General features: G+C 50.0%; 2 protein-coding genes across 2 annotated transcripts in view; both read left to right on the top strand.

Annotated features, from left to right (window-relative positions):
- Positions 1-396: 396 nt before the first annotated feature.
- On the top strand, positions 397-9,825 carry LOC111159158 (solute carrier family 22 member 13). Its single transcript, XM_022521590.1, has 10 exons — positions 397-774; positions 5,863-5,966; positions 6,162-6,316; positions 6,538-6,706; positions 6,906-7,026; positions 7,113-7,207; positions 7,410-7,624; positions 7,822-7,930; positions 8,464-8,679; positions 8,883-9,825. Exons 1-10 carry the CDS (start codon positions 397-399, stop codon positions 8,974-8,976), a joined length of 1,656 nt encoding a protein of 551 aa, XP_022377298.1. The 3' UTR covers positions 8,977-9,825.
- Positions 9,826-14,523: 4,698 nt separating this feature from the next.
- The window catches only part of LOC111159016 (solute carrier family 22 member 14), a 35,220-nt gene continuing 26,494 nt past the window's right edge, over positions 14,524-23,249 (top strand). Inside the window, exons 1-2 of the mRNA XM_022521372.1 lie at positions 14,524-14,661; positions 23,101-23,196. Coding sequence (XP_022377080.1) covers positions 14,524-14,661; positions 23,101-23,196 — 234 coding nt within the window. The remainder of the gene's footprint in view (positions 14,662-23,100; positions 23,197-23,249) is intronic.

Here is a 23,249-nt window from a genome sequence, read left to right on the forward strand (position 1 = left end):
CCTCTGAGTGCTAGAACTACTCTCAGTATTTGGGGTCTATCATAATGAGAGGGATTTGAGCTAGGGATGACTTGTTTAGGATGTTGCAATTGGAGGGGGCTGCTTGCGTACTGTTTAACATCTGGCTAAAGCTCATTCCTGTGCTGGGCCCAAGAAGGTCCTCTTGTGAGTGTGTTCATCATCCTGTCCATAAAGCATCCTCGGATTCTGCAAGTCAGAGTGGGTGAGTTTTTCATCAGACTCTATCCTTCTCAGGCCACAGCCAGGGAGTTGAAGTGTGACAGGTCAGGCCAGGCAAGGCTGGATTAAATATTAACAGTCATCACTGCTCAGAGGAGCAAGTGCCCCAAAGCCATGCTGCAGAGCTGTTTGGTGGCCCCAGGCTGACTGGTAGACATGGCTCAGTTTGCCCAGGTCCTGGCTGAAATAGGTGACTTTGGGCGCTTCCAGATACAGCTGATGATACTGCTGAGTATCCCCAACTTCCTGTGTGCTTTCTACATGTTCGGCCAGGTCTTCATGTTCCAGGATGAGGCCCACCACTGCTCAGTGGCCTGGGTGAAGAACCACACTTTGAACCTGAGTGCCACGGAGCAGCTGCCACTGAGCGTGCCTCTGGATGCTGCAGGCAAGCCCGAGCCCTGCCTTATGTTCCGGCCACCCCCCGACGGTGCCACCCTGGAGGAGATCCTCAGCCACCGCTTCAATGAGACACAGCCTTGCGATGCAGGCTGGGTGTATCCTGAGGACAGGCCTCTGTCCCTAAAGAATGAGGTAGGGCTGCCCTTCTGCGCTTCTGCCTGTTTGGGGTGGGTCCGCAGCTCTGTCCGGCCCTCTGCCCTCAGCAGCTGGTGCTGCTGCTTCTCTGTGTGCCCTTCAGCACTCACACCTGAACGATGGACCGTTGCGGTGCTTTTTTTTTTTTCTTTTTGCCACTCATCCTGCTTTTCTCTTTGTCTTCCAACTATTGGCCCCTTCACCTCTCTGTCCATGTTCTCTTTCTGGTCTGTCTGCCCATCTGTCCATGCATCTTTCCCTATCTTTTTGTTTGTCCCTTTGCCTATGTACCCAGCTTGCCTTCCTTCCTTCCCCTCCTGCTTTCCTGTCTTTGTTTCTTTCTCTCCCTCCAGTGTTCCCATCTATCTGTCCATTGGCCTTGGTCATTCAGTCAGTCCCTGAGCTCTGCTGTTTACCTAGCTTCCTGCTTGCCTGCTGTGGGGCCCCTGCCTTCCAGCTGCTCTCTCTAGAGCTATGCCTGCCTGCCCTCTGAGGATGCCCATGACTCTAGGATTCATCCTGCAGGTGACAACGCTTGCTCTGCTAAACTTATTTTCTTAGGAAGGATCCAGGCAGGTAAACAGGTTCCCATTCCAGCCATCTGAGCAAGAAGGGCTCTCCGGAAGCATCCAGGCCCACTCTGCTGCTTCCCAAGAAGCAGGGACTGAGGCACAGAGGAGAGAGATGACTTGGTCAGGGCAACCCAATGAGCTGATTGTGGAGAGGGGGCTCCCCCTCAAGTCCCTGCAGGCACAGGAAAGAACACAGATGGTCCAGAATCCTGAGGTATGGGTGTTGTTGGGAAGGTCTGGACAACTCACCTTGATGGTGGCGGATACTGAGCCTTTGTGGAAAGGGGACTTGAGTCCAGAGATTAAACATTCACTGCTCCCCCTGGGAGTGAAAAAGTATTTACTTTTTAGAGGCTTTCAGAGGATTTTGTTTTAATCAAAGGCTTTCACATTTTTTAAAAGATTTTTTAAAAGTAATCTCTGCACCCAATATGGGGCTCGAGCTCACAGCCCTGAGATCAAGAGTTGCACGCTCTACCAAGTGAGCCAGACAGGTGCCCCAGGCATTCAGTTTTTAAAACGTGACCATAAACCTGCCCCCTGAATCCTTGCAGGCTGAGGATATGTCCTCCCTGTCTTCCTCCTGACCTTCCACCTCATTCTGCCCCACAGGGGTATGGGCAGCCTAGGAGCTCTCCCAGCAGAGCCCAGGCTGGTCCTCATTGTCCTCTCCGTGTCCCCAGCATCATCATCATGATAGGGTCAGCCTCCCCGGGTCCTCAGATGCCATGGGTGCCTACTTCCACACATGCTCAAACTCTCCCTACCTGCCCAAAAACCATCCTGAAAGCCCAGGCAAGCAAGCAGACTGCTCGGAGCCAACTCTAGCCCTGTTCATACCCTGTGCTGGAGTGTTGGCGTGATTTTATTCAGTCAAACCTCCCTGAATATTTACTGTACAGGGACCAGTCAGAGGAGGGAGGCACCTTGTTCTCCTTATCTGAGGATTTGGGGGTCCCCCTTTTCTTTAATCATCAACCTAACCTGTGCTAGCACAGGGGTTGGGCCTTGGACCTCTTGTCCTTCCCTATCATGTTTCTCCTGCTCTGGCCCTCCCAAGGACTCCGATTCTCAGGAGAATGTCCACCTTTGGTCCTTTGCACCCTGCACCAAATGATAACTCCAGCTTCTCTTCGAGAGCTTCATGGCTGTGAGCTCTTCTACCTCTGTTGCTCATCTCGGGGGAGGGGCTCTGCCACACCAACTCAGGGGGCTCTCTCTGAGCTGACATCCCAACTTTCCTTATTACAGCGGCTGCATAATCAAATTGAATTTCAGACAGGTAATTTGAGAAGAAAAGAGCAAGTTGCCTCAGAGGCTGTGTGCTCTTTTATACAGAGTATATTTCTCCTTCCAGTCTGCCTCCCAACATTTCCTAGGTGTCCATCCATGGTAAAAGACAGCAGGACTCCCAGTCTTATCGACATGAATCTCTGAACACGGAAGGAAACAGGCTTGGAGTGACTAACCACAGTGTGACCTGTCCTGGGACGAGAGAAGGGGCAGGAATGGTAGGGAAGGAGAAGCCTAGAGAATGGCCATACCCGGGACTGGAGGCATGAAAATGCCTGGCATGTTTGAGGAATGCTGACATGCAAAGAGGTGGGGAAGTGGGCAAGAGCTGGCCCTTAAACCGTCTTTGATACAGAGCTGAGGAATTTGGGCCCTCTCCTAGAGACCAAAGGGAGCCACTAAAGCTTTTGGAACAGGGGTGGGAGATGTGACAGGTGTGTACCAAGAATGGGGGCTGGTGTCTGTGTGCCTCTGTGACAGGCCCCAGGGAGAACCATCCACTGTGGGTGTTAGGGCTGGGGAGGTTAAAGGCTGGCGTCCCAAGGGGGGAGCCCTCTTGTCTCTGTTCCCTCTGAACGCGATCTGCCACTTCTTGGCCCCTCTCCAAGCCTTGATCTCTGTGGCTGCACAGTGGGAATGATAAGCCTTTATGTGGTTAGAATGAGGGTTTAATGAAATAGCGGGTCTATACACTATATGGAGGTAGTGAACGGTGGCCACTGAGTAGGGGCACCGGCCCTAGGAAACTCCTTTGCATTGGCACCCATGCCTTCAGTCTGAAATGTCTGTCCCCAGCTGTGACTTCCCTGAGCACGGTGGCCAGGGCACCCTCTACTGAGCTAACATTTACTGAAGGCTTCCTGGGTGACAGCCACTGTGGTAATAATCATGTTACGTGTTCCCCAATAATCCTATTGTTTGCTATAAGTTATAAATCCTATAAGTTGCTCAGTTCAGACTCCAGAGGCATCTTATTTTAAAGAGTGTCTAACAACAAAGGCAACCTGTGCTTGCTAAATAAAAACCAGACAAGCTGGAGCGTGGGGGAATGAGTTCAAATCCCCTGTCCCGCCTCATTTCCTCCCAGGGGCTATCAGTGAATCATTCCACATATATTGAAAATTAACAGTTGTTTTTGAGAAGAGAATAGCAGCACAATGGTGTCTCCTGGACTGATTAATTTCTTGCTAAAAGTTATTTTGACTGATGACGATTGGCTAGTTAGCTAGCTGTAGGTATTCGTTCATTTACTGATTCATTCGGTAAAAATTCTTTCAGCTTTCACGCCGTTTCGGTCCTTGTCTGGGGCAAAAGGGGTATCTGAACTCCACTGCCATCCAGCAGTGGACCGAGGATGATGAGCGTAACCTCTCCTCCATCAGGGCAGTGTGCCAACAAATCAAGGACTGTTGTGAGAATTAGGTAACACATGGGAAGCATTTGGGAGACTACCAAACGCAGAGGGAGCCCTCCAAAGGCATGAGTCATGGAGAAGCTGTCTCCATGGGCTGCGGAGGAGAGCTTACGTGTCTAACCTGCAGACATTCCCACGCCGGGGGCCCAGAAGTCCCTGAGGGGCCCAGAGACCAGGGGGGGTGGGGTCAGTCACACGTGCTTCCCGACGTGCACCTGCTGCAGACATGTGCGGAGTTACGCAGACATGCGCATTTTCTCCACTCAGTTTCTCAGTCCGTCTGTCGGGTTCTCTCTGAGTCTGCAGAGAGTGTCCGTGTGTGCACGCGAGTGAATCCCCCCACATACGAGGGTTTCCTCCCCATGTTCTTCCATCCTAATCTGCAAGTGGCGCGTGAGGGCTCCGTGGGATTCTCATTGCCTGTGAATGATTAGAGTTTCATGGAGATTTCGCAGCCAGATGAGAAAATTTGAAGGGGCCCAAGTAGGTCACAGGGGTGCCCTGGCTGTGGGAAAGAGGCCCTGTTGGTCAGGAAGCAGCAGTGAGTCCCGTGTCAGAGGTTCCAAACTTTGTATCCTTAGCGTGTCAGTAATTCTCCGTGGCATCTCCAAGCCAAAAGAAAAACCTAACGGTTTTATGTGTTAACTAGTTAGGTCCAAACAATAAGTAATTATGTTCTAAGAACTTAGTAGCTGTTTTAAGAAATAATGTGCATGCAGGGCTCCTGGGTGGTTCATTAACCATCTAACTTTGACTAAGGGCATGATCTCAGGGTCCTGGGGTCAAGCCCCTCGTCCTCTGGTTCCTTGCTAGGCAGGGAACCTGCTTCTCCCTCTCCTGCTCCCCACCTCTACTTGTGCTCTCATGCTCCCCCTCCCCTTGCCTTCCCCCATCTTGCTTGCAAAAAATTAATAAATACAGTCTTTAAAAAATAAAAAATACACGCAAACTGAAAGAAAATAGTTTTCATTTTTTTTAAAAGATTTTATTTATTTATTTGACAGACAGAGATCACAAGTAGGCAGAAAAGCAGGCAGAGAGAGAGGGGGAAGCAGGCTCCCTGCTGAGCAGAGAGGCCCTATGCGGGGCTCGATCCCAGGACCCTGGGATCATGACCTGAGCTGAAGGCAGAGGCTTAACTCACTGAGCCACCCAGGCACCTCAAAAATAGTTTTCATTTTTAAACAAATAGTCACCTATTAATAGGATGTATGTACCTACTGGGAGCTGCACAGTGTCTCCATCCTTGAACATTTTCTCTCCACATGATGCTTGCTTTTTTTCCCCAAAACAACTGCCAAAAATACAGTGTCACATCGATATGATGTTACTGAAAGGAGTGTAGCATGATCTCCTGTTGCAACAGAACCGTTCTTTTTTTTTTTTTTTAAAGATTTTATTTATTTGACAGAGAGAGATCACAAGTAGACAGAGAGGCAGGCAAAGAGAGAGAGAGAGGGAAGCAGGCTCCCTGCTGAGCAGAGAGCCCGATGCGGGACTCGATCCCAGGACCCTGAGATCATGACCTGAGCCGAAGGCAGAGGCTTTAACCCACTGAGCCACCCAGGCGCCCCAACAGAACCGTTCTTAATTGGCAGTTCTTGTAATACCAGACAGATGTTGAGTATTCCTATATTTCCCTTTAAAATGTTAAATATTGTTCTATACCCCATGAATTTATTCTGGTGTCCTGAGGTGCCTTTGCACACAGTTTGGGAACCATGGGCATCTGCCCCGAGAGGTTTGTAAATGGGTGGGCTAGATGACAAAGGACTTGCTGTCAACTGCTCCTTGTGTCTGCCTCAGTTCAACCTGGTTTGTGATCAGAAGTACCTGAAGGAGACCTCACAGTCGGTGTACATGGCGGGGCTCCTCGTTGGGGCTCTCATCTTTGGGCCTCTCTGTGACTGGTAAGAACCGTGACCAGCTCCCCCCTGACCTAGCATTCTCCTGTGTTCCTGGCACGGTTTCCCTCCATGCCCTTCCCTGGTGTCCAGGGCAGGGCAATGTGTCCTCCCCCAGATAGAGAGCCCAGGGCAGGGCTGGGTCTCCCTTCCTTCCCCTCCGAGAGATTCCCTCACAGACTTACCTCTTTGTTACTCCAGGATCGGCCGCAAGGCCACTATCCTAGTGCAGTTGCTACTCTTTGCCATCATCGGCCTGACCACAGCCTTCATGCCCAGCTTTGAGCTCTATATGGTCCTGCGTTTTGCCGTGGCTACTGCTGTCGCTGGGTACACCTTCAGCAACGTGACCCTGCGTGAGTGTCTGGGTCCTGAAGCCCTGAGCCGTGAGGTGAGGCCTTGGGGTCTGAGCGGTCCACGTGCGCAGACTGCCTATGGGAGCCTTGTCGGGAACCCAGGCCACAGGTGGCCACACGCAAAGGGATCTGAGGTCCACGTTGATGGAGCAGCATCCGGGGAGTGCCAGGGAGGGACAGTGCCAGGGGCTGGCCTCGCCTCAACCTCTCTGTTTGCACAGTTACAGAGTGGGTGGGGCCCTCGAGGAGGATGCAGGCCGTGGTCCTGGCCCAGTGCGCCTTCTCCGCGGGGCAGATGGCGCTGGCAGGACTTGCCTATGGCATCCGAAACTGGAGGCTTTTCCAGATAGCGGGCACTGCACCTGTCTTGCTGCTCTTCTTCTACTTCTGGTGAGGAGGTACTTCCCAGAAGCAAGCCACCCCCCTGGGGCTAGTCTTGCGGAAGTGTGGTTGGAGCGTAATACTCACATTCGCCTCACAGAACACTCCAACAGCAAGGGGTGTGGGCTTGGGTGTGCACTGGAGCAGCTGGGACAGCCCCTGGGGAAGTGGGGGGGGCTCCAAGGTCACAGCCATTCCCGACCTGCAGGGCTCTGCCAGAGTCAGCACGGTGGCTTCTGACCCGGGGAAGGGTAGAGGAAGCTAAACAAGTGATCCAGAAGGCAGCCTCAGTCAACAAGCGGAAACTCTCCCCAGAGCTCCTGAGCCAGGTACTTCGTACAGACTGAGCCCAGCTCTTGAGCCTGGCCCGCACAGACCTTTCTGCCTGGCCCCTCACTGTGCATCTTCCTACCAGCTTGTCCCAGAGAAGATGGGCCCTTCAGGGAATGCCCTGGATCTGTTCAGACACCCCCAGCTCCGGAAGGTGACCCTGATCCTCTTCTGTGTCTGGTGAGTACAACAGGGCCCAGGCCCCTCCCTGAGGCCACGCATCTGCTGCGGCTGCATACGTGGCTGGGGGATGGTGACTATCAGGGACAGGCTGTGTGGTGTTACGGGTTTCTCCCACTGTGACTCCGTCTTCAGCAGGCTCCCCTGAGAGTGACGATGTCTTATCACCCAGCAGTCACAGGGATGCCTGGACACTTTGTAGGTTTGTGGACAGCCTGGGGTACTTTGGCCTGAGCCTCCAGGTCGGTGACTTTGGCCTGGACATCTACCTGACGCAGCTAGTCTTCGGAACTGTTGAGGTGCCCGCTCGCTACTCCAGCATCTTCATGATGCAGCGGTTGGGCCGCAAGTGGAGCCAGATGCTGACTCTGGTTCTGGGCGGCCTCATGTGCATCACCATCGTCTTTGTCCCAGCAGGTACTGGGGCTGGTTCTTCCACACCCTGGCCCCTCAGCACCCCAACCCCCACTTCCAGAAGCCTGTCACTTCCCTTCTAAGAGTGAGGGTTCCCCTGGGGTCCAGGTGCAGAAGGGAGCTTGGGAGGGCAGGGTAGGGGTGGGGCCCGGAGCATGGGGCCATCTCCCTGCACGCGGCTGACCAGCATCCCTCGCTAGATCTTCCAGTGGTGGTCACAGTGCTGGCTGTGGTGGGCAAGTTCGCCACGACCTCCGGCTTTACCATCTCCTACGTGTACTCTGCTGAGCTCTTCCCCACTGTCATCCGGTAAGGGCTCCTGCCCCGATGCCCTGACTTTGGCCATCCCTCTCTGCCCTCACCGCTGTTCCACAGAGAGCTTATGAGGCTGGCTCAGGGGCAGCAGTGCTGGTGGGGCCCAGGGCCACTGTCAATCTAGTCCCTGTGTTATCCTAGGCAGTGGAGGACAGATACAGAAGTAGGCTATGCCCTGGCCTCGTCAAGACTGGGATATGGAGGAAGTCTAAGAATGAATGGCTGAGAAACAGGAACACTCAGGTGGGGGTTGGCGGGGGTCAGGCAGGAGGTCCAGTCTTTGGCCTTTGGTGGTGAGCAGGAGGGCAGCAAATGGACAGGCCTAGAGGTGGGAGAAGCGTGGTATCCGGCTGGATTACAAGCAGTTAGTATACGGAAGCAGAGAGCAGAGGCTGGCTGGGCCAGGTGAGCCTAGGGAGTCTGTGGGGCCACAATGAGGGTCTGGGCTCTCTCAAGGTGGAGCTGGGGTAGAGCTGTGTCCTGGAGTTGGGGCTGGGTCCGCTCAGCTTGTACTGGCCTTCCCCCAGGCAGACGGGCATGGGGCTGATGGGCATCTTCTCGAGAATTGGGGGTATCCTCACCCCTCTTGTGATCCTGCTGGGCGAGTACCAGGCAGCCCTCCCTATGCTCATCTATGGCAGCCTCCCCATTGGGGCAGGCTTACTCTGTACCCTGCTGCCAGAGACACGTGACCAGCCCCTGAAGGACACCATCAAGGACCTGGAGCAGGGCCCCCAGCCACGGTGAGCTGCTTGCTTTCTCTGAAGCCCAGACCTCTACCTCGCCATGTGTCCACTGTTGCCTAGAGGCCAATTTGAGGCCCTCAGGAGCCACAGACATCTGACTGACTTTGGGCCAGATCCTCGTCCTCTGGGGAGGGGTGGTGAGGGATACTGCCATGTGACTAATTCTTGGCCAGTCAATGATGGCCCCCTATTCTCTCCAGGCCTCCAGAATCAGCACCTTCAGAAAAGGAGACAAAGGCCTCGGGAAGAACATCCAATCCAGGGGCAACTTTTGTGAGCAGTACACACCTCTAATTGTGTCTCTGGAGCTGGAGCAGCAGCAGCAGGGAGCTGCCCGAGCACCCCCTGGAAAAGGCTGGCACCTGCCCACAAGCCCCAACTTGCAAATGGAGGCAGCACACCCTGGCCTGGTCCCCATGCTGGCTGCTGGCTGCCTGGTCCTGAAGCACATGGATGGGCCTCCCTCTTCTCGGTGCTTCTCATCAACTTTCTCACCCCAGCACACTCCCAAACCCTGTTCGTGGTAGGACCTCAGGTGTATCTTGGTCTTCACTTGTTCTCTGATTGTCTTGTGGGAGTATGGCTCCTCTGGTCCCCTCAGTCTGGGGTTAAGCTCAGAACAGAGCAGATGCTTATAGCATTTCCAAGGATGTAGGAGGAAATTGTGAAGCTATGGCCTCCATCCAGGCTGGTGGGAGAAAAGGCTGTAGAAGAGAAGAAGGTTGTAGTTTCTTCTCATGGCTGGGCCAGGTCCTGCTGGCTTGGGTGGGGCTGATGAGATAATAAAAGGCAAGTAGAGGGCAAAAAACAAATGCATCTCCCTCCCCCCAAGATGAGAGTGGGGTACATGGGACATTTCTTAGACACTCGGGACTGCCCAAGGACAAAGGAAGGAAAAAGTAAATGGTCACTTGATAAAGATCACAGATTTTACAAGAAAAGCACAATCTTAAGAGTAGTCAGACCTTCAGAAACGTATAAGCTCAATTTCCTGGAGTCCTAACATCACCTCCGTACCCCCATATAGGATTAAAAAAAAAAAAAGACCTATAGAATCAGTCATTCCTCACACTTATAATACAGCCCTTTCTGCCTGAGGGGTCCTGTTGCCGTGCTTTAATAAAATCCCCCCCCTTTTTTTTTGCACTGAAAAAGTCTCAAGAATTCTTTCTTGACCATTCATTCTCAGATTCAAACTCCAAATTATATCATTTTGGCGTTCAGTGTGGGGCTCAAGTCTTTGCATCTGGAATTTGAGCCTCGGTGCAAACTTGGTGAATACTTACTCTTCCCTCCCTTTCATTTCAGGATCTTTTCAAGGAGTATAGTCTTATTGGAACACTTTCATGTCCATTGCTCAAGCTATAGTGCTCTAGCCCATGGCTATTCTATGGGGAGGAGAAAGATTGCCTTTTGGCTTGAAGTTTGCACCCTGGCCAGAATTATAATAAGACCCAGAAACTTGTTGCCCTCTCTTCATTTCTGTCCTTATACAAGGTTGTCTTTCTTGGGCATGGGACAGCCACCTCAGTCACTAGGATGGCTGCCAATTGTAAGACTCCTATGTGAGGTTTCCTCCTCATTGGTCTAATGTGATCCCTTTCACACCTCTGGTCTGGCTGCTTTTGGTGGTGAGACATTTGCTTAGAGCTGGCCCAAACCAGTACCTGATTGGATTAAAACTCAACTTGGCACCATTTCCTAGAGAATCCAGCTGTAAGGACCACACCTGTTGGAATGGTGCTTAGATCATGGTGGATTTCTGGCTTCCTTGTTTTCTGCCAGTGCCCCTACTAACTACTTAAATTACAAAACTGAGTAACTTCCCCCTTATAAAACATTTTTAAGTGTTTTCCATGAGTTAAAAATGGTGGGTTCTTCATGGCATGGCTTTCAGTCCATTCCAGTAACCATTTATAGTGTAGGATGCAATGGGGAAGCAAGGGGACACCAGCATCCCTCCTACAAGGCAAGGCACTTTTCCTAGCGACTATTTAGGGGGACACGGCTGATCACTTTGACACCAGGAACCTCTGACATTTCGTGTGTGGGACACCACCTGGGAGATGGGGGGAATTTTTGATAATGGACCTTCTCTACTTTTCTAGGAACATGATATCATCTTTAGTCCCCAAGGATTCTCTTCTGAGATACCTTTTAATCCACTGGAATCAATTTGGATTACAAGATTTAAGAAAGAGAAAATTGACATTCTCTAACTTCGAGTGACTTCAGTACACTCTAGGAGATGAGGAAAATGGCCCATTAATGGGATATCTATCTATCAGTTAGATCTCTTTTGCAGAAAACAGAGCAAATGGACTGAGGTACCCTATGCCCTTGCCTTCATGGTCCCGAATCAGGATCTGGACCTAAGAGCCTCTTACAGAATGTGTCTAACCACCAATCACTTTCATTAGCCTCCCTTGGGACATACTCGATGATGATTGTCTAAGTAGGCCCATTCCTCCTAATAAACCTGGGTTGTTGGAAGAGTCATTGACCAATCCAAACAAAGAAAACACCGGCTCTGTTACCACCCTTCCTCCTTATAAACCTCAAGACTCATCTGCTCCCAGCCCAGCTGGACTTACCCTATCTTCCAGGACTTCAACTAAAATCTGGATTGCATCCTTTTAGGGAGGTTGCTAATGGAGAAATGGGTACAATTAGAGTCCATGTCCCATTCTCCATGGCAGACCTGACACAGAAAAAACAATTAGGACGATATTCTGAAAACCCTTCTCAATGTATTGAGGGCTTCCAACAATTGTCTATTATGTTTAATTTGACCTGGCAGGATATAGCCATCATATTAACTCATTGTTGCAACCCTGAGGAAAGAACCATATCTGGGCAGGGGCTCGAGAATTTGCCAGTGAACTAGTAGCCAGAGATAGAGATCATTATCCAGTAGGAGGCACTGAGGTTCCCAATCCTGAATCTCACTGGAATTACCAAGAAGAAAGCGAAGGGAAGGAGGAGACCATATGGTCACCTGTTTAATAGAAGAAATGAAGAAAGGGTTCTCTAAACGAGTAAACTGATAAAATTCTGGAAGTTACTCAAGGACCCGATGAAAATCCAGCTGTTTCAGGGTCATTTGATGGAAGCCATCCATAAATATACAAATCAGGACCCAATCTCACTGAGGAAACAACTATACTAACCATTTCATAAGTCAGTCAGCACCTGACATCAGCCAAAAAGTGATTAAAATGGCTAGAGGTCCTCAAACCCCCACGAAGTGAGTATAGCTACTGGAGTCTTTAATAATAGAGATACAGGCTTACAGCAGGAAAAGGACCAGAGAGCTCAATTGCAGGGTAAAATACAGGCTCAAATACTGGCTGGTTCTCTTGTGGATTCCCCATACCACCAGACCCACCAGGCACCAGAGAAAAAGTCAGTATCAGACACAGGACAAGGTAAGACCCCACGCTACAGGTGCAGCCAAATCAGACATTGGAGCAAAGAATGTCCAAACAAAGGCTCTCCACTGGGGCCATGTCCTGTCCATAAGAAAAAAGGACCTTGGAAGAGAGACTGTCCTCCTCTCCAGAGAGAGAGGAAGACAGGAACCCACTTCCCCACCCAAGAGCAGGCACTGGAGAATCTGGCATGATGGGCCCTGAGACTGGTCCGGCTCCCTTGACATCAAGCTGACTGTGCCCCAGCTTCCCCTGATGTGGAAAGTAAGGTTTATTAATTTCTTTATTGACACATGAGCCACTTACTCTGTCCTCATTCAGCATTCTAGCCTTACTTGTCTTTCTAATCACAAAATTGTTGGCAGAGAAGGGGAAACCAAAATGTGCCACCAGACAATGATTTCAACCTGTAAATATAGAAGTCAATTAATTGATCACTCATGTTTGTCTTGTGCTTCTGTCTTGTCCCACTCCATTACTTGGACGAGACTTAATGTATAAAATAGGAAGTTTAAAGAAGGGAGTGGCTTGTTCCCTTTAACACCTGGATAAGTAAAACCTTACCCTGATATCCCTTCTAATATCTGGGAGGAAGTAAATCCCCAGGTCTGGGATTATGAAGTCCCAGGATGGGATCTTAAAGCCCAACCAGCTGAAGCAACCTTAAAGGACCCAACCACTACACCTCATAAAAAACTATAACCTAGGGGCGCCTGGGTGGCTCAGTTGTTGTGCGTCTGCCTTCGGCTCAGGTTATGATCCCAGGGTCCTGGGATCGAGTCCCATATCGGGCTCCTTGCTCAGCAGGAAGCCTGCTTCTCCCGCTCCCATTCCCCCTGCTTGTGTTCCCTCTCTCGCTGTGTCCTTTCTCAAATAAATAAATAAAATCTTAAAAAAAAAAAAAAAAACAAGAACCAAAAAACTATACCCTTTAGAACCTGAGGCAAAGGCTGGGTTACAACCACTTAATGAGAAGTTTCTTAAATGTGATATTTTAAAGCCTTGTCAATCTCCTTACAGTGCTCCAGTTCTACCAGTAAAAAAGCCAAATGGAATTTATCGAATCGTACAAGATTTAAGAGCTATAAATAAAGTTGTTGTGCCTGCTTATCCCATAGTGCCAAATCCATATGCTATTCTCACCCAGGTCCCTGGTGACGCCAAATGGTTTACAACACTTGACTAAAAGATGCCTTCTTTCACATTCCTCCAAGTCAGGGAAGGCAGCCACTATTTGCCTTTGAATGGGCCTCACCTTCAAGCCCTCGAACTGCTCAGTGAACTTGGACAGTCTTGCTGCAAGGAGATAGACGCAGGCCTCCCTTGTTCTGGGCTGCGCTTAACAAAGACCTCCATGGTATTTTCCTGCCTCAAGGGACTGCAGTTTAATATGTGGTGGATATTCTTTTTTTTTTTTTTTAAGATTTATTTATTTATTTATTTATTTATTTATTTGACAGAGGTCACAAGTAGGCAGAGAGGCGGGCAGAGAGAGGAAGGGAAGCAGGCTCCCCGCTGAGCAGAGAGCCCAATGCAGGGCTCGATCCCAGGACCCTGGGATCATGACCTGAGCTGAAGGCAGAGGCTTTAACCCACTGAGCCACCCAGGCGCCCCAATATGGTGGATATTCTAATCTTAGCCCCACAAAAGAACTGTCTGATGGTAGTTCTATAACTTAATTTCCTGGCAGAGGGTATTTTGTATCCCTCCCAAAAAGGTACAAATACCTAAGCAGAAAGTACAATAATTGGGACATGAGCTGACCCCAGGTCACCATTCTTTGTCTACTGACAGAAAAAAGGCTCTATTAGATCTTGGACCCCCAGGTACTGAAAAACTACTCTGTCCTCTCCAGGAGCTGCCTGTGGGTTCCTGGATTTGGCTCTCAGCCGGACCATTGTATGACTCAATTAGATGCCCGGATGAAGAGCCTTGACTCTGCACTAAAGCCCAGCGGGCAGCCTTTCAAGCAGTAAAAGCAAAGATTTTGTCAGCTCCAGCTCTGGCGTCACCAAATTTAGAAACACCTCTCGCTTTATACATAGCAGAAAAACAGGGACATGGTTTGGGACTTCTTGGGCTGGAATTCGGAAACGAAACAACACCGGTGGCTGTTTATCAGAGCACTTGATAATGGAGCACAAGGGAGACCAGATTGTCTGCCCTCCTGGTAGAAGCAGCTTCAGGACTTAACTCGGGGGCAGTCCTTGACAGGGATGACATCAGGTCCAAAGTGTCCCAGAGACCGGAGGCCACCAATGGGTTACAGGTGGCTGACTTATCAAATACCAGTCTATGCTTTGAGGCAGACCTGAAGTAATACTTAAAACCTGTCAAACTTTAAACCCAGCTACCCCAAGGCCTGCACTTGACCATTGTACTTCTGTGCCAGAACACGACTGCCCAGAGATGATCAATTTTGTTCATTCCAGCAGATCAGATTTCAAAGATTCCCCTATTGACAATACAGATGACGATGGGTTTACTCATGGCAATAGCTTCAAGGAGGAGGGAGAGAAACGCTATAGTTTAACCAAGAGCACCGAGGCAAAAGCCCTCCAATAAATACTTCCGCTCAAAAGGCTGAATTAATAGCACCTACCAGTGCCCTTCAATTGACAAAAGGCCTCAAAATTATTATGTATACTGACTCCAAATAAGTTTTCCTGGTGCTGGGCACTCATGGGGCAATTTGGAAGGAAAGGGGATTATTATCAAGCCATAATTCACCAACCAAATATGGGCCTGAAATTCTTTTTTTTTTTTTTTTTTTAAGATTTCATTTATTTTTTTGTCAGAATGAGAGTGCACAAGCAGGAGAAGCTGCTGGCAGAAGGAGAAGCAGGCTCCCTGCTGAGCAAGCAGCTCGAGGCGGGGCTCCATGTCAAGAGCCCAAGATCATGAACTGAGCTGAGGGCAGATGTTTAACTGACTAAGCCAGCCAGGGGGCTGGGCCTGAAATTCTTACTCTTCTGAGGCTGTATACTTACCTAAGGAGGTAACTGTGATTCACCTCAGAGGACATCAAAAGAATATGACCTTAGATCTAAAGGAAACACTTTGAAAGACTGTATAGCCAAGCAGACAGCACAAAATAAACAAATGTTAAATCTTGTACAGTCCTAACTCCAATGAAGTACATAACTCCAGTCTATTCAGACCAAGAAATCCACATAGCCCAGGAATCAGGATATTCAAAGAATACATGGGGCTGGCTTATTAATGAGGGAAAAATCTTTATGCCCAAAATAACCAAGGGGATATAGTATACGGTTTACACCAGGCTACTCATTTGGGCAAACGTGCTTTAGAACATTTGATTAAAGATATATTTGATGAGTAAATTTAACAACTACAATAAAACAGGTCTGCTGATCCTGTATTGTTTGTGTACAAGTAAATCCAAAAGCCGTAGGGCACCCCCTCCTCCGCTTTTGAAATCAGTCCAGAGGCTTGGAAGGTATCCAGGAGAGGGCTGACAGCTTGATTTAACACAAATGCCTCCTTGCTAAGGCTATAAATTCCTACTAGCATTTGTTGATACTTTCACTGGCTGGATCGAGTAGGCCTTTCGTTGTAAAACTAAAAGAATCACGGAAGTAACAAAAGTTTTGCTATAAGAAATTATTCCTAGATCTGGCCTTCCATGCTCCCTTCAAAGTAACAATGGTCCTTGTTTTACTGTGCAAATAACTCAATACCACAAGCTTTAAAAGTTAAATATTTTCTACAGTCAGCCTGGTATCCACAGTCCTCTGGAAAGGTAGAGAAAGCTAATCACGCTTTAAAACAACAGCTTTCGGGGCCCCTGGTGGCTCAGTCAGTTAAGCATTTGCCTTTGGTTCAGATCATGATCCTGGGGTCCTGGGATTAAGCCCCACATTGGGCTTATTAGGAAGTCTGCTTGTCTCACTTTTCCTCTGCCTGCTTATGCTTTCTCTCTGTACCAGATAAATGAACGAATGAATGAATGAATGAATGAATGAATGAAATCTTAAAACAATAGCTATCTACACTTAGTCTAGAGACCCAGGAAAATTGGATTATACTCTTACCAATAGGACTTCTCAGGATGAAGACTACTTCAAAACAACCTTTAGGACTTAGCCCTTTTGAGTTATTAGATGGAAAACTATTTCTTACAGTGTACTTGTTATTAGATGAAGTTTATAATTTTTAAATGATTCACTCAAGGCTGGTTTAATTCCTAAGTTACTTAATGAATATACTGATCACATGGTCCCCAAACCTGATTTAACCGTAACTGAAAGTTCACCCCAGAAGTCTGGGAAACCTGGATTAATTAAAAGATTGGAAGTCAGATGCAGCAGGGAACTTAAATCCAAAATGGAAAGGTCCATATCAGGTCATATTATGTATTCCCATTGCAATGAAGTTAGAGGGGCACTCTTCCTGGGCTCAGACTCTAGAATAAAGCCTGTACCTCCTCCATAGGAGACCAGTGAACTAATGTGCTTCTTACTTTTGTGAATGTCCTAAGAGCAGCACAAGGAGGTACCATTATTAAGACAGAATGCTGTGTATACACCCCAGGTTATCATAAAAATGTCACAGGACTACCAAAAAACATGAATACTCAAATTAAGGCTCTGTATACAAAATCCTTCCCTCTCTTTCAATGATTGGTTAAACTCCTGGCTCAGGGGAAGACTGTGGTCAACTCTGAAGGCTTTGTTGAACTTCTCAGTCTTACAGCTGTTTTGATTCTAACATGTTGCCTTTTTCAGTGTTTCTCTGCTTGGTGCCCAGACCCCATCACTACAATCACTTCATGTCAACAGATTGTCCTCACCAGCCACAGATCCTTCTTTACTGTCCACACTGGGCTCAGCTGCCTCCACCTTTCGTTAACTCCACTATGCATTCCCTAACTGATCTCTGTTGACCCACAGGTAGGGACATCTCTACGTGCCTATTCAACAGGAAGAAGATATGGAAGATGAGACCTTACGCCTTCAACACCATTAAATATTTAAGTGTCAAAGTCGTTCAGTGCAGGGGGGTAGGGGGGATGATGAGATTAAAAAGGCAAGCTGAAGTCAAAGACACACTGACACTCCACATACCACTCTCCCCTGTGAGATGAGAGTGGGATACATGGGACATTTCTCAGGCACTTATGACCACCCAAGAACAAAGGAAGGAAAAAGCAATGGTCAGTCATGAAGGATCATCATGAAAGATCATGGTCAGTCATGAAGGACATCAAACTCCATCAGTTTGTAACTATCTTACTGATTTACAAGAGAAGCACAATCTTGGGGCATTGGGATGGCACAGTTGGTTAGGTGTCCAACTCTTGGTTTCGGCTCAGGTCATGATCTCAAGGTCATGACATGCTCCCTGCATCAGGCTCTGTGCTCAGTGCGGAGTCTGCTTGAGACTCTCCGCCCCCCTCCAATAAATAAATTTAAATTTATTCATTTATTATTTAAATTAATTTACTTTAATAATTTAATAAAACCATAATTTTGATTAAATTGAAATTAATTTAACTTTATTTAAAAGTATTTAAATTAAAATTAATTTAAATTAAATTAAATTATTTAAATTGAGCCCTTTTTCAGTGTTTTTCTGCTTGGTGCCCAGGCTCCATCACTATAATCCCTTCATGTTGACAGATGGTCCTCACCAGCCACGGATACTTCTTTACTGTCCACACTGGAGTCCTAATGTCTCCTCCCTGCTCCATAGGATAAAAACCCGTATGTAATCAGTCACTCCTCACATTTAGAATGCAGCCTTTTCTGCCCACGGGTCCTGTCCCCATGCTTTAATAAAATCACTTTTTTTGCACTGAAAACATCTCAGGAATTATTTCTTGGCACTTCACTCTCAGACCCAAACTCCAAATTACTTCGGGGGCCCCGAAGGACATTTGATCCTGCTCAGAGAGGACAGTGTGTGCTCCCAATCAAAGCTTCGGGTTTCCGTTCCCCTCAAAGATCCTCCACCCCCTGCCCCATGTTCAGCTCCCACCCAACCGGGTGGGCCGGGAACCCGTGGTGGGGCAGGAGAGGAGGTTGGTTGTTCCTCTCCTTGCCTTCCCCCTCCTGTTTACCCTTTGCTGCCTCTGGCTCCTGTGGGGATGGCTTGTACAGGGCCAGGGGAAAGGGCAGCAGTCTGACTACTTGGCTGTCATGGGCTGTGGTTCCCTCTGGGCTTGTACTGGCTAATTGCCAGGGAGTGCACCGCGGCAGCCTGCGAAGAGTTCTCTCTGCCACAGGGACATTTTGCAGGATTTCTCAGCAGTGCTCCCAGCACCCCTGCCTGTCCCTGCCTCTGAGCAATGGACTCCCAACAGACCTCTTGGGCCCCTCCTCAGCTCCCGCCCCCAGCACTGCTCCCCGCACAGTCTGTTCCACTGCATCCCTTTCTTTACCAGACAGCCCTCCTGGCTGGGGCAGCGTCAAGCCACAGCCGGTCAGGCTGCCTTCCCTGGCCACTACGGGGCCCACAAGAGCACCATACATCTTGCACCACCACACAGCAGAAAAGTGCTTTCCTAGCCTCACACCCCACTTTGCCCTGACCCCCAGGTGCCCCCAGCTAGCTTCTCAGCAGACCAGGAGGTTCAGCATCCCCTCCTGAGGACGGAAGGGTTCCTTCAGAACCCCACTCCCCCTCTCCCACTCACCTTCTCCTGTGGAGACTGGAGGGGTGGTCAATGCTGGGCTAGTTTCCCCACCTTTGCAAATCTGGCCTCTCTTGAATACACAGATATTATTACTCACAGATTTGGCTTTGAAGCAATGGGAAGAAGTTTTGGTTAGCTTCCTGTTCTGACTTCAGCTTGGGATTCTTGTGGAATCCCGAGCTAAAGCCACCCACTGGAGACAGTTGAAAGTCCTTCGTGGCACAGTGTGGCACCCAGGCTAAACCTGCCTGGCTGGGAAAAGCTGCATGGGATTTGTAAAGCAGCCAGTTCAAAGCTAGAGGCCATTTTCTCTAAAACAGGGACACTCACATTCTTTTGAAGCAGCTGAAAAGAGACTTAATAGATCCTTCAGGACATAAGCATACATGCAAAGTTTCACCTATTGCCTTTGGGAAGGTCTTTGAGGACTTTTTTTTTTTTTAAGATTTTATTTATTTGTTTGACAGACAGAGATCACAAGGAGGCAGAGCAGCAGGCAGAGAGAGAGAGGAGGAAGCAGGCTCCCCTCTGAGCAGAGAGCCCGATGCGGGGCTTGATCCCAGGACCCTGAGACCATGACCTGAGCCGAAGGCAGAGGCCTAACCCACTGAGCCACCCAGGCGCCCCGAGCACTTTTTTTTTTAGGGATTTTGGGCTGTTGAGGGAAAGATTTTTCTTTTTTTAAATTTTATTTATTTGACAGAGAGAGAGAACACAAGCAGCACGAGTGGCAGAGGGAGAAGCAGGCTCCCGGCTGAGCAGGGAGCCCAATGTGGGGCTTAATCCTAGGACCCCAGGACCCCAGGGCCTTGACCTGAGCCAAAGTCACATGCTTAATCGACTGAGCACCCAGATGCCCCAGAAAGATTTTTCTCTGTATGTACTAAAAAGCGCCCCGGGGCTCATTCTGTTTACATGGGAAATGTCTGTCTTTTGCCAGTTGCTGACAGGAGGTCAGCAGCTGAGACCCTGGGACCTCAGGCGAGAAGATACGCAGGCCCCATCCTAACTCTATCCTGAGGAACATGACAGAAAGGGGGCCTGACAGGACGAGGAAGTTTCCAGTACAGACGGGACCATGGTGATTCTCCACAGACTGTGTTGATCAGAGAAAAGCCCAGGGTTGAGGGACACACCAGCAATGGAGCCCTTATGGTTAGCTGTATGGGGGCAAGAGCACGGCTCACCTCTCAGGCCTTGGCGACAGGAGCCTGCTACATAGGCTTCCCATTTTCGAGTGGATGATTTTAGAGGTCGCTTTACACAAATTCTCAAGGATTCTAATCTTGAGTGTGAAAGGTGGAGGGCTCTGTTGGTCTGCCCCCGAGGTCCAAGGAGATAGGAAAGGAGTGCCAACACCCCACTCCGCCCCACACCCATGGCTCTCGGGGCTGAGTCCTAGAGCATGGCCCTGACTTACACACCCTGAGGGCTTGCCTCACCGACCGACCCACTTACCCAGTCCTCTGCCTTGGACCCAAGGACTGGGTCCCAGTCCTGGACCCAGAAATGCACGGCATATGGAGCCATTCAACTGACACCCCTGCTCTGGAGCCCCGGGAGAATGCTGTGGAGGAGGAGAGGACATAGTGGGGTTACGAAAGGCAGCTTGACCCAGCGTGCAGGGCCTGGGCGGCCCCCCAGGATGGGCTTCTCAGTGGAGAAGGAAGTGCAGGACAGATGAAGAGGAGGCAGCAGGTGCAGGAGGGCGCTGGGGAGGGGCCAAGAACAGGCACGTGCCGGGCTGGAGGGGTTCTGGAGCTTCAGAAGACACACACAGGGTTAATTCCGAACTTCGTCCTGAGAGCAATAAAAGGCACTGTTTTGTTTTGTTTTTTCTTTAAGGAAGGGAGTGGCCTGAGCTGATCTGTGTTATAAAACTCAAGCTATCTCTGAAGAATGTGTTGGAAGAGGGCAAAAGCAGGAGCAGAGAAACAAGGCAGGGCGACATTACAATGAGCTCTGGCGCACACATTTACCAGCTCATCTTCTCTGATGATTAGGTGGGGTGATGGCAGTGAGCTGGAGGGACTAGGAGGTGGACACCTGATTGGTGTTCCCTCCTGGCCTGAGCCCAGGTCGCCCAGCTCGGCTTCTCTGTGCCTGCATCTGAGACCGAGCCCACCGACCTGCGAAGCTTGTATCTCCACGTGAATGTCCAAAGCCTGGGGAGCCCTGCTCTTCTCCAGCCAACTCCTCTATATGTCCCCCTGACCTGGCTCCATACACGTGCCCCCAACCCCGTGTCTCTGGAACTACTGCCGCAAATCCAGAAGAAGCTCCTGTGTCCTCAGTCCCCCGTAGAAGGTACCGGTCTCCTGCCTCTTCCTCCTGGGCACCTGGGCTCTCACGGCCGCTCCTCGCTGCTGCTCTGCCCTCCAGCAGAAACCTCCTAGTCCTGACTTCCAGCTCATTCCCCTAAAACGCCCTGGCTCCCCGCTGTCCCTCCCACCCCAGGTCCTACTGTCCTCTTGTTAAAATACACGTCCACTTCCAGAGTCCCAAGAATCGCTGGCCTATACGTCAAGAAATGGAGGCCTCTCCTACCAGAGAAAGACAATTATCAAATGATCTCGCTGATACCTGGAATTTGAGAAACCCAAGGATCAATGCGGAAGGGAGGGAAAAGTGAAACAAGCGGAAACCAGAGAGGGAGACAGACCATAAGAGCCTCTTAATCTCCGGAAACAAACTGAGGGTTCCTAGAGGGGTAGGGGAGGGATGGGGTGGCTGGGTGACGGACATAAGGGAGGTATGTGCTGTGGGGGGTGCTGTGAATTGTGTAAGCCTGGTGATTCACAGACCTGTACCCCTGGGGCAAATAATACATTATATGTTAATAAAACATGTTTAAAAATAAATAATCACTGTAATTAAAAATGAGAAGAAGAAATGGATGTCTCTAATTCATGTCTCTAATTCAGACAGCCTGTCCTCTGCCCACAGCCCCCCGCAGTCCCATCCTCCCAGCTCACTCACTCTGTTGTTCCTCTCTGCCCGCTTCTGGCCACGCTGCGATGACAGAGGGCCACAGACTGGTGGCTGAAACACACACACGTGTTTTCTCTCATTTCTGGAAGCTGGTTGCCGGCAGCATCCGGTTCTGGTGAGGACTCTTCCTGGCCTGCAGACCCAGCCGGCCACCTTCCCACCACTAATGTCATCCCAAGGGCTCCACCACTCTCATGACCTGATCTAAACGGAATGGCCTCCCAAAGACCCATCTCCAAATCCCATCACGTTGGAGGGCTAGGGCTTCAACCTATACATTTGGGGAACACAGACGTTTGCTCCACATCACCATCCTTAGCCTCACCGGGCCCCCTGGGCTGCTGACCTTGGTACTTTCTCCCCACCTCGATCCTCCCTGCTCAGATTAGAGGGTGTCCGCTGTGGTTTTCAGGTCTACCCAGAGATAGACACCATTTCTCCCTGTTGCCAGAAGCCTACTCCTTAACCCTTCCCCTCTGGTTGCACCCAGCCAACAAAACCACAGCAGCGAATGAGCCCCATCGGCTGCCTTCTCTCTCCCTGCAGCCCAGGTGGCTGGTCACTGCCAGAGTCACCCGCCCAGCAGGCCTATCCCGAGAATTCCCAGTTGCCAGCCTCTACTGGGCTTAATAGCGCCCAGCCTTCCTGCCAGGCTTTTCTAGTCCGCTTGTTTTCCAGCCTTCTCCAGGGGCCATTTCTACCCTCCATCTGCATAGCTCATTTCCTCCTACCTTTCTAACATGTAGCTTCCCTCCTTTCAGGGAAAGGAGAAACCATCCTAGGGTGGCTCCCCAAACTTCTCACCACCAAATCTTAAACCTACACTGCCTCAGGCCTCTGCTCTGTTTCCACCTCTGTTCTCAGGGCAGCTGAGCTCCTCTGACTCTCCTCCCCACCCCCCACCCCAGGTATGGGGAGCAGGATGGGCAAGTTGTGTCTGGAAGAGTGGGAGAGTTTCCCTCAGTGGGGTTTATGGGGACAGCAGGTACTCCAGGTGCCAGAACTGTCTGCCCTCACGTGGAGGCTTTCCCAGCCCACCTTGACCCCTTCTGTTTCTAGAGTCTGTGGCTAGAGTAGAAGGGGGTAGAATGCCAGAGTAGAAAGCTGCTTCTCACTGTCCCTTCCACCCCGAGGACCTCCCTGCCCCATTGTGACACTACTCCCTAGCCACCAATGGAACCCAAGAGTTCTGCTTCCAAGGGTCTGGCTAGGCCTGGACTGTGGTCAGGTGGGCCCTGGCTTTGGCTTGTGGTCCTGTCTCCGGGGAGAAGGGACTGGGAGGGTGTGGAAGGTGGCAATTATGATGACACCTGGCGATTGTGGGGCTGAGTTCTTAGCACAGATGTGGACAGGAGCCTGCTGGGGCCTGTTCAGCTATGAGAAGTCTGTGGAAGGAGCAGGCTGCCCTCACAGGAAATGAGTTCTCAGGTATGGTAGTTGGCCATTTCCTGCCGTCAGATAAAGTGCTGCTCCCGGCTTTACCTCC

Source organism: Enhydra lutris, unplaced genomic scaffold (genome assembly GCF_002288905.1).
Source record: "Enhydra lutris kenyoni isolate GAN:26980312 unplaced genomic scaffold, ASM228890v2 scaffoldscaffold66, whole genome shotgun sequence".
Taxonomy (NCBI): Eukaryota; Metazoa; Chordata; class Mammalia; order Carnivora; family Mustelidae; genus Enhydra; species Enhydra lutris.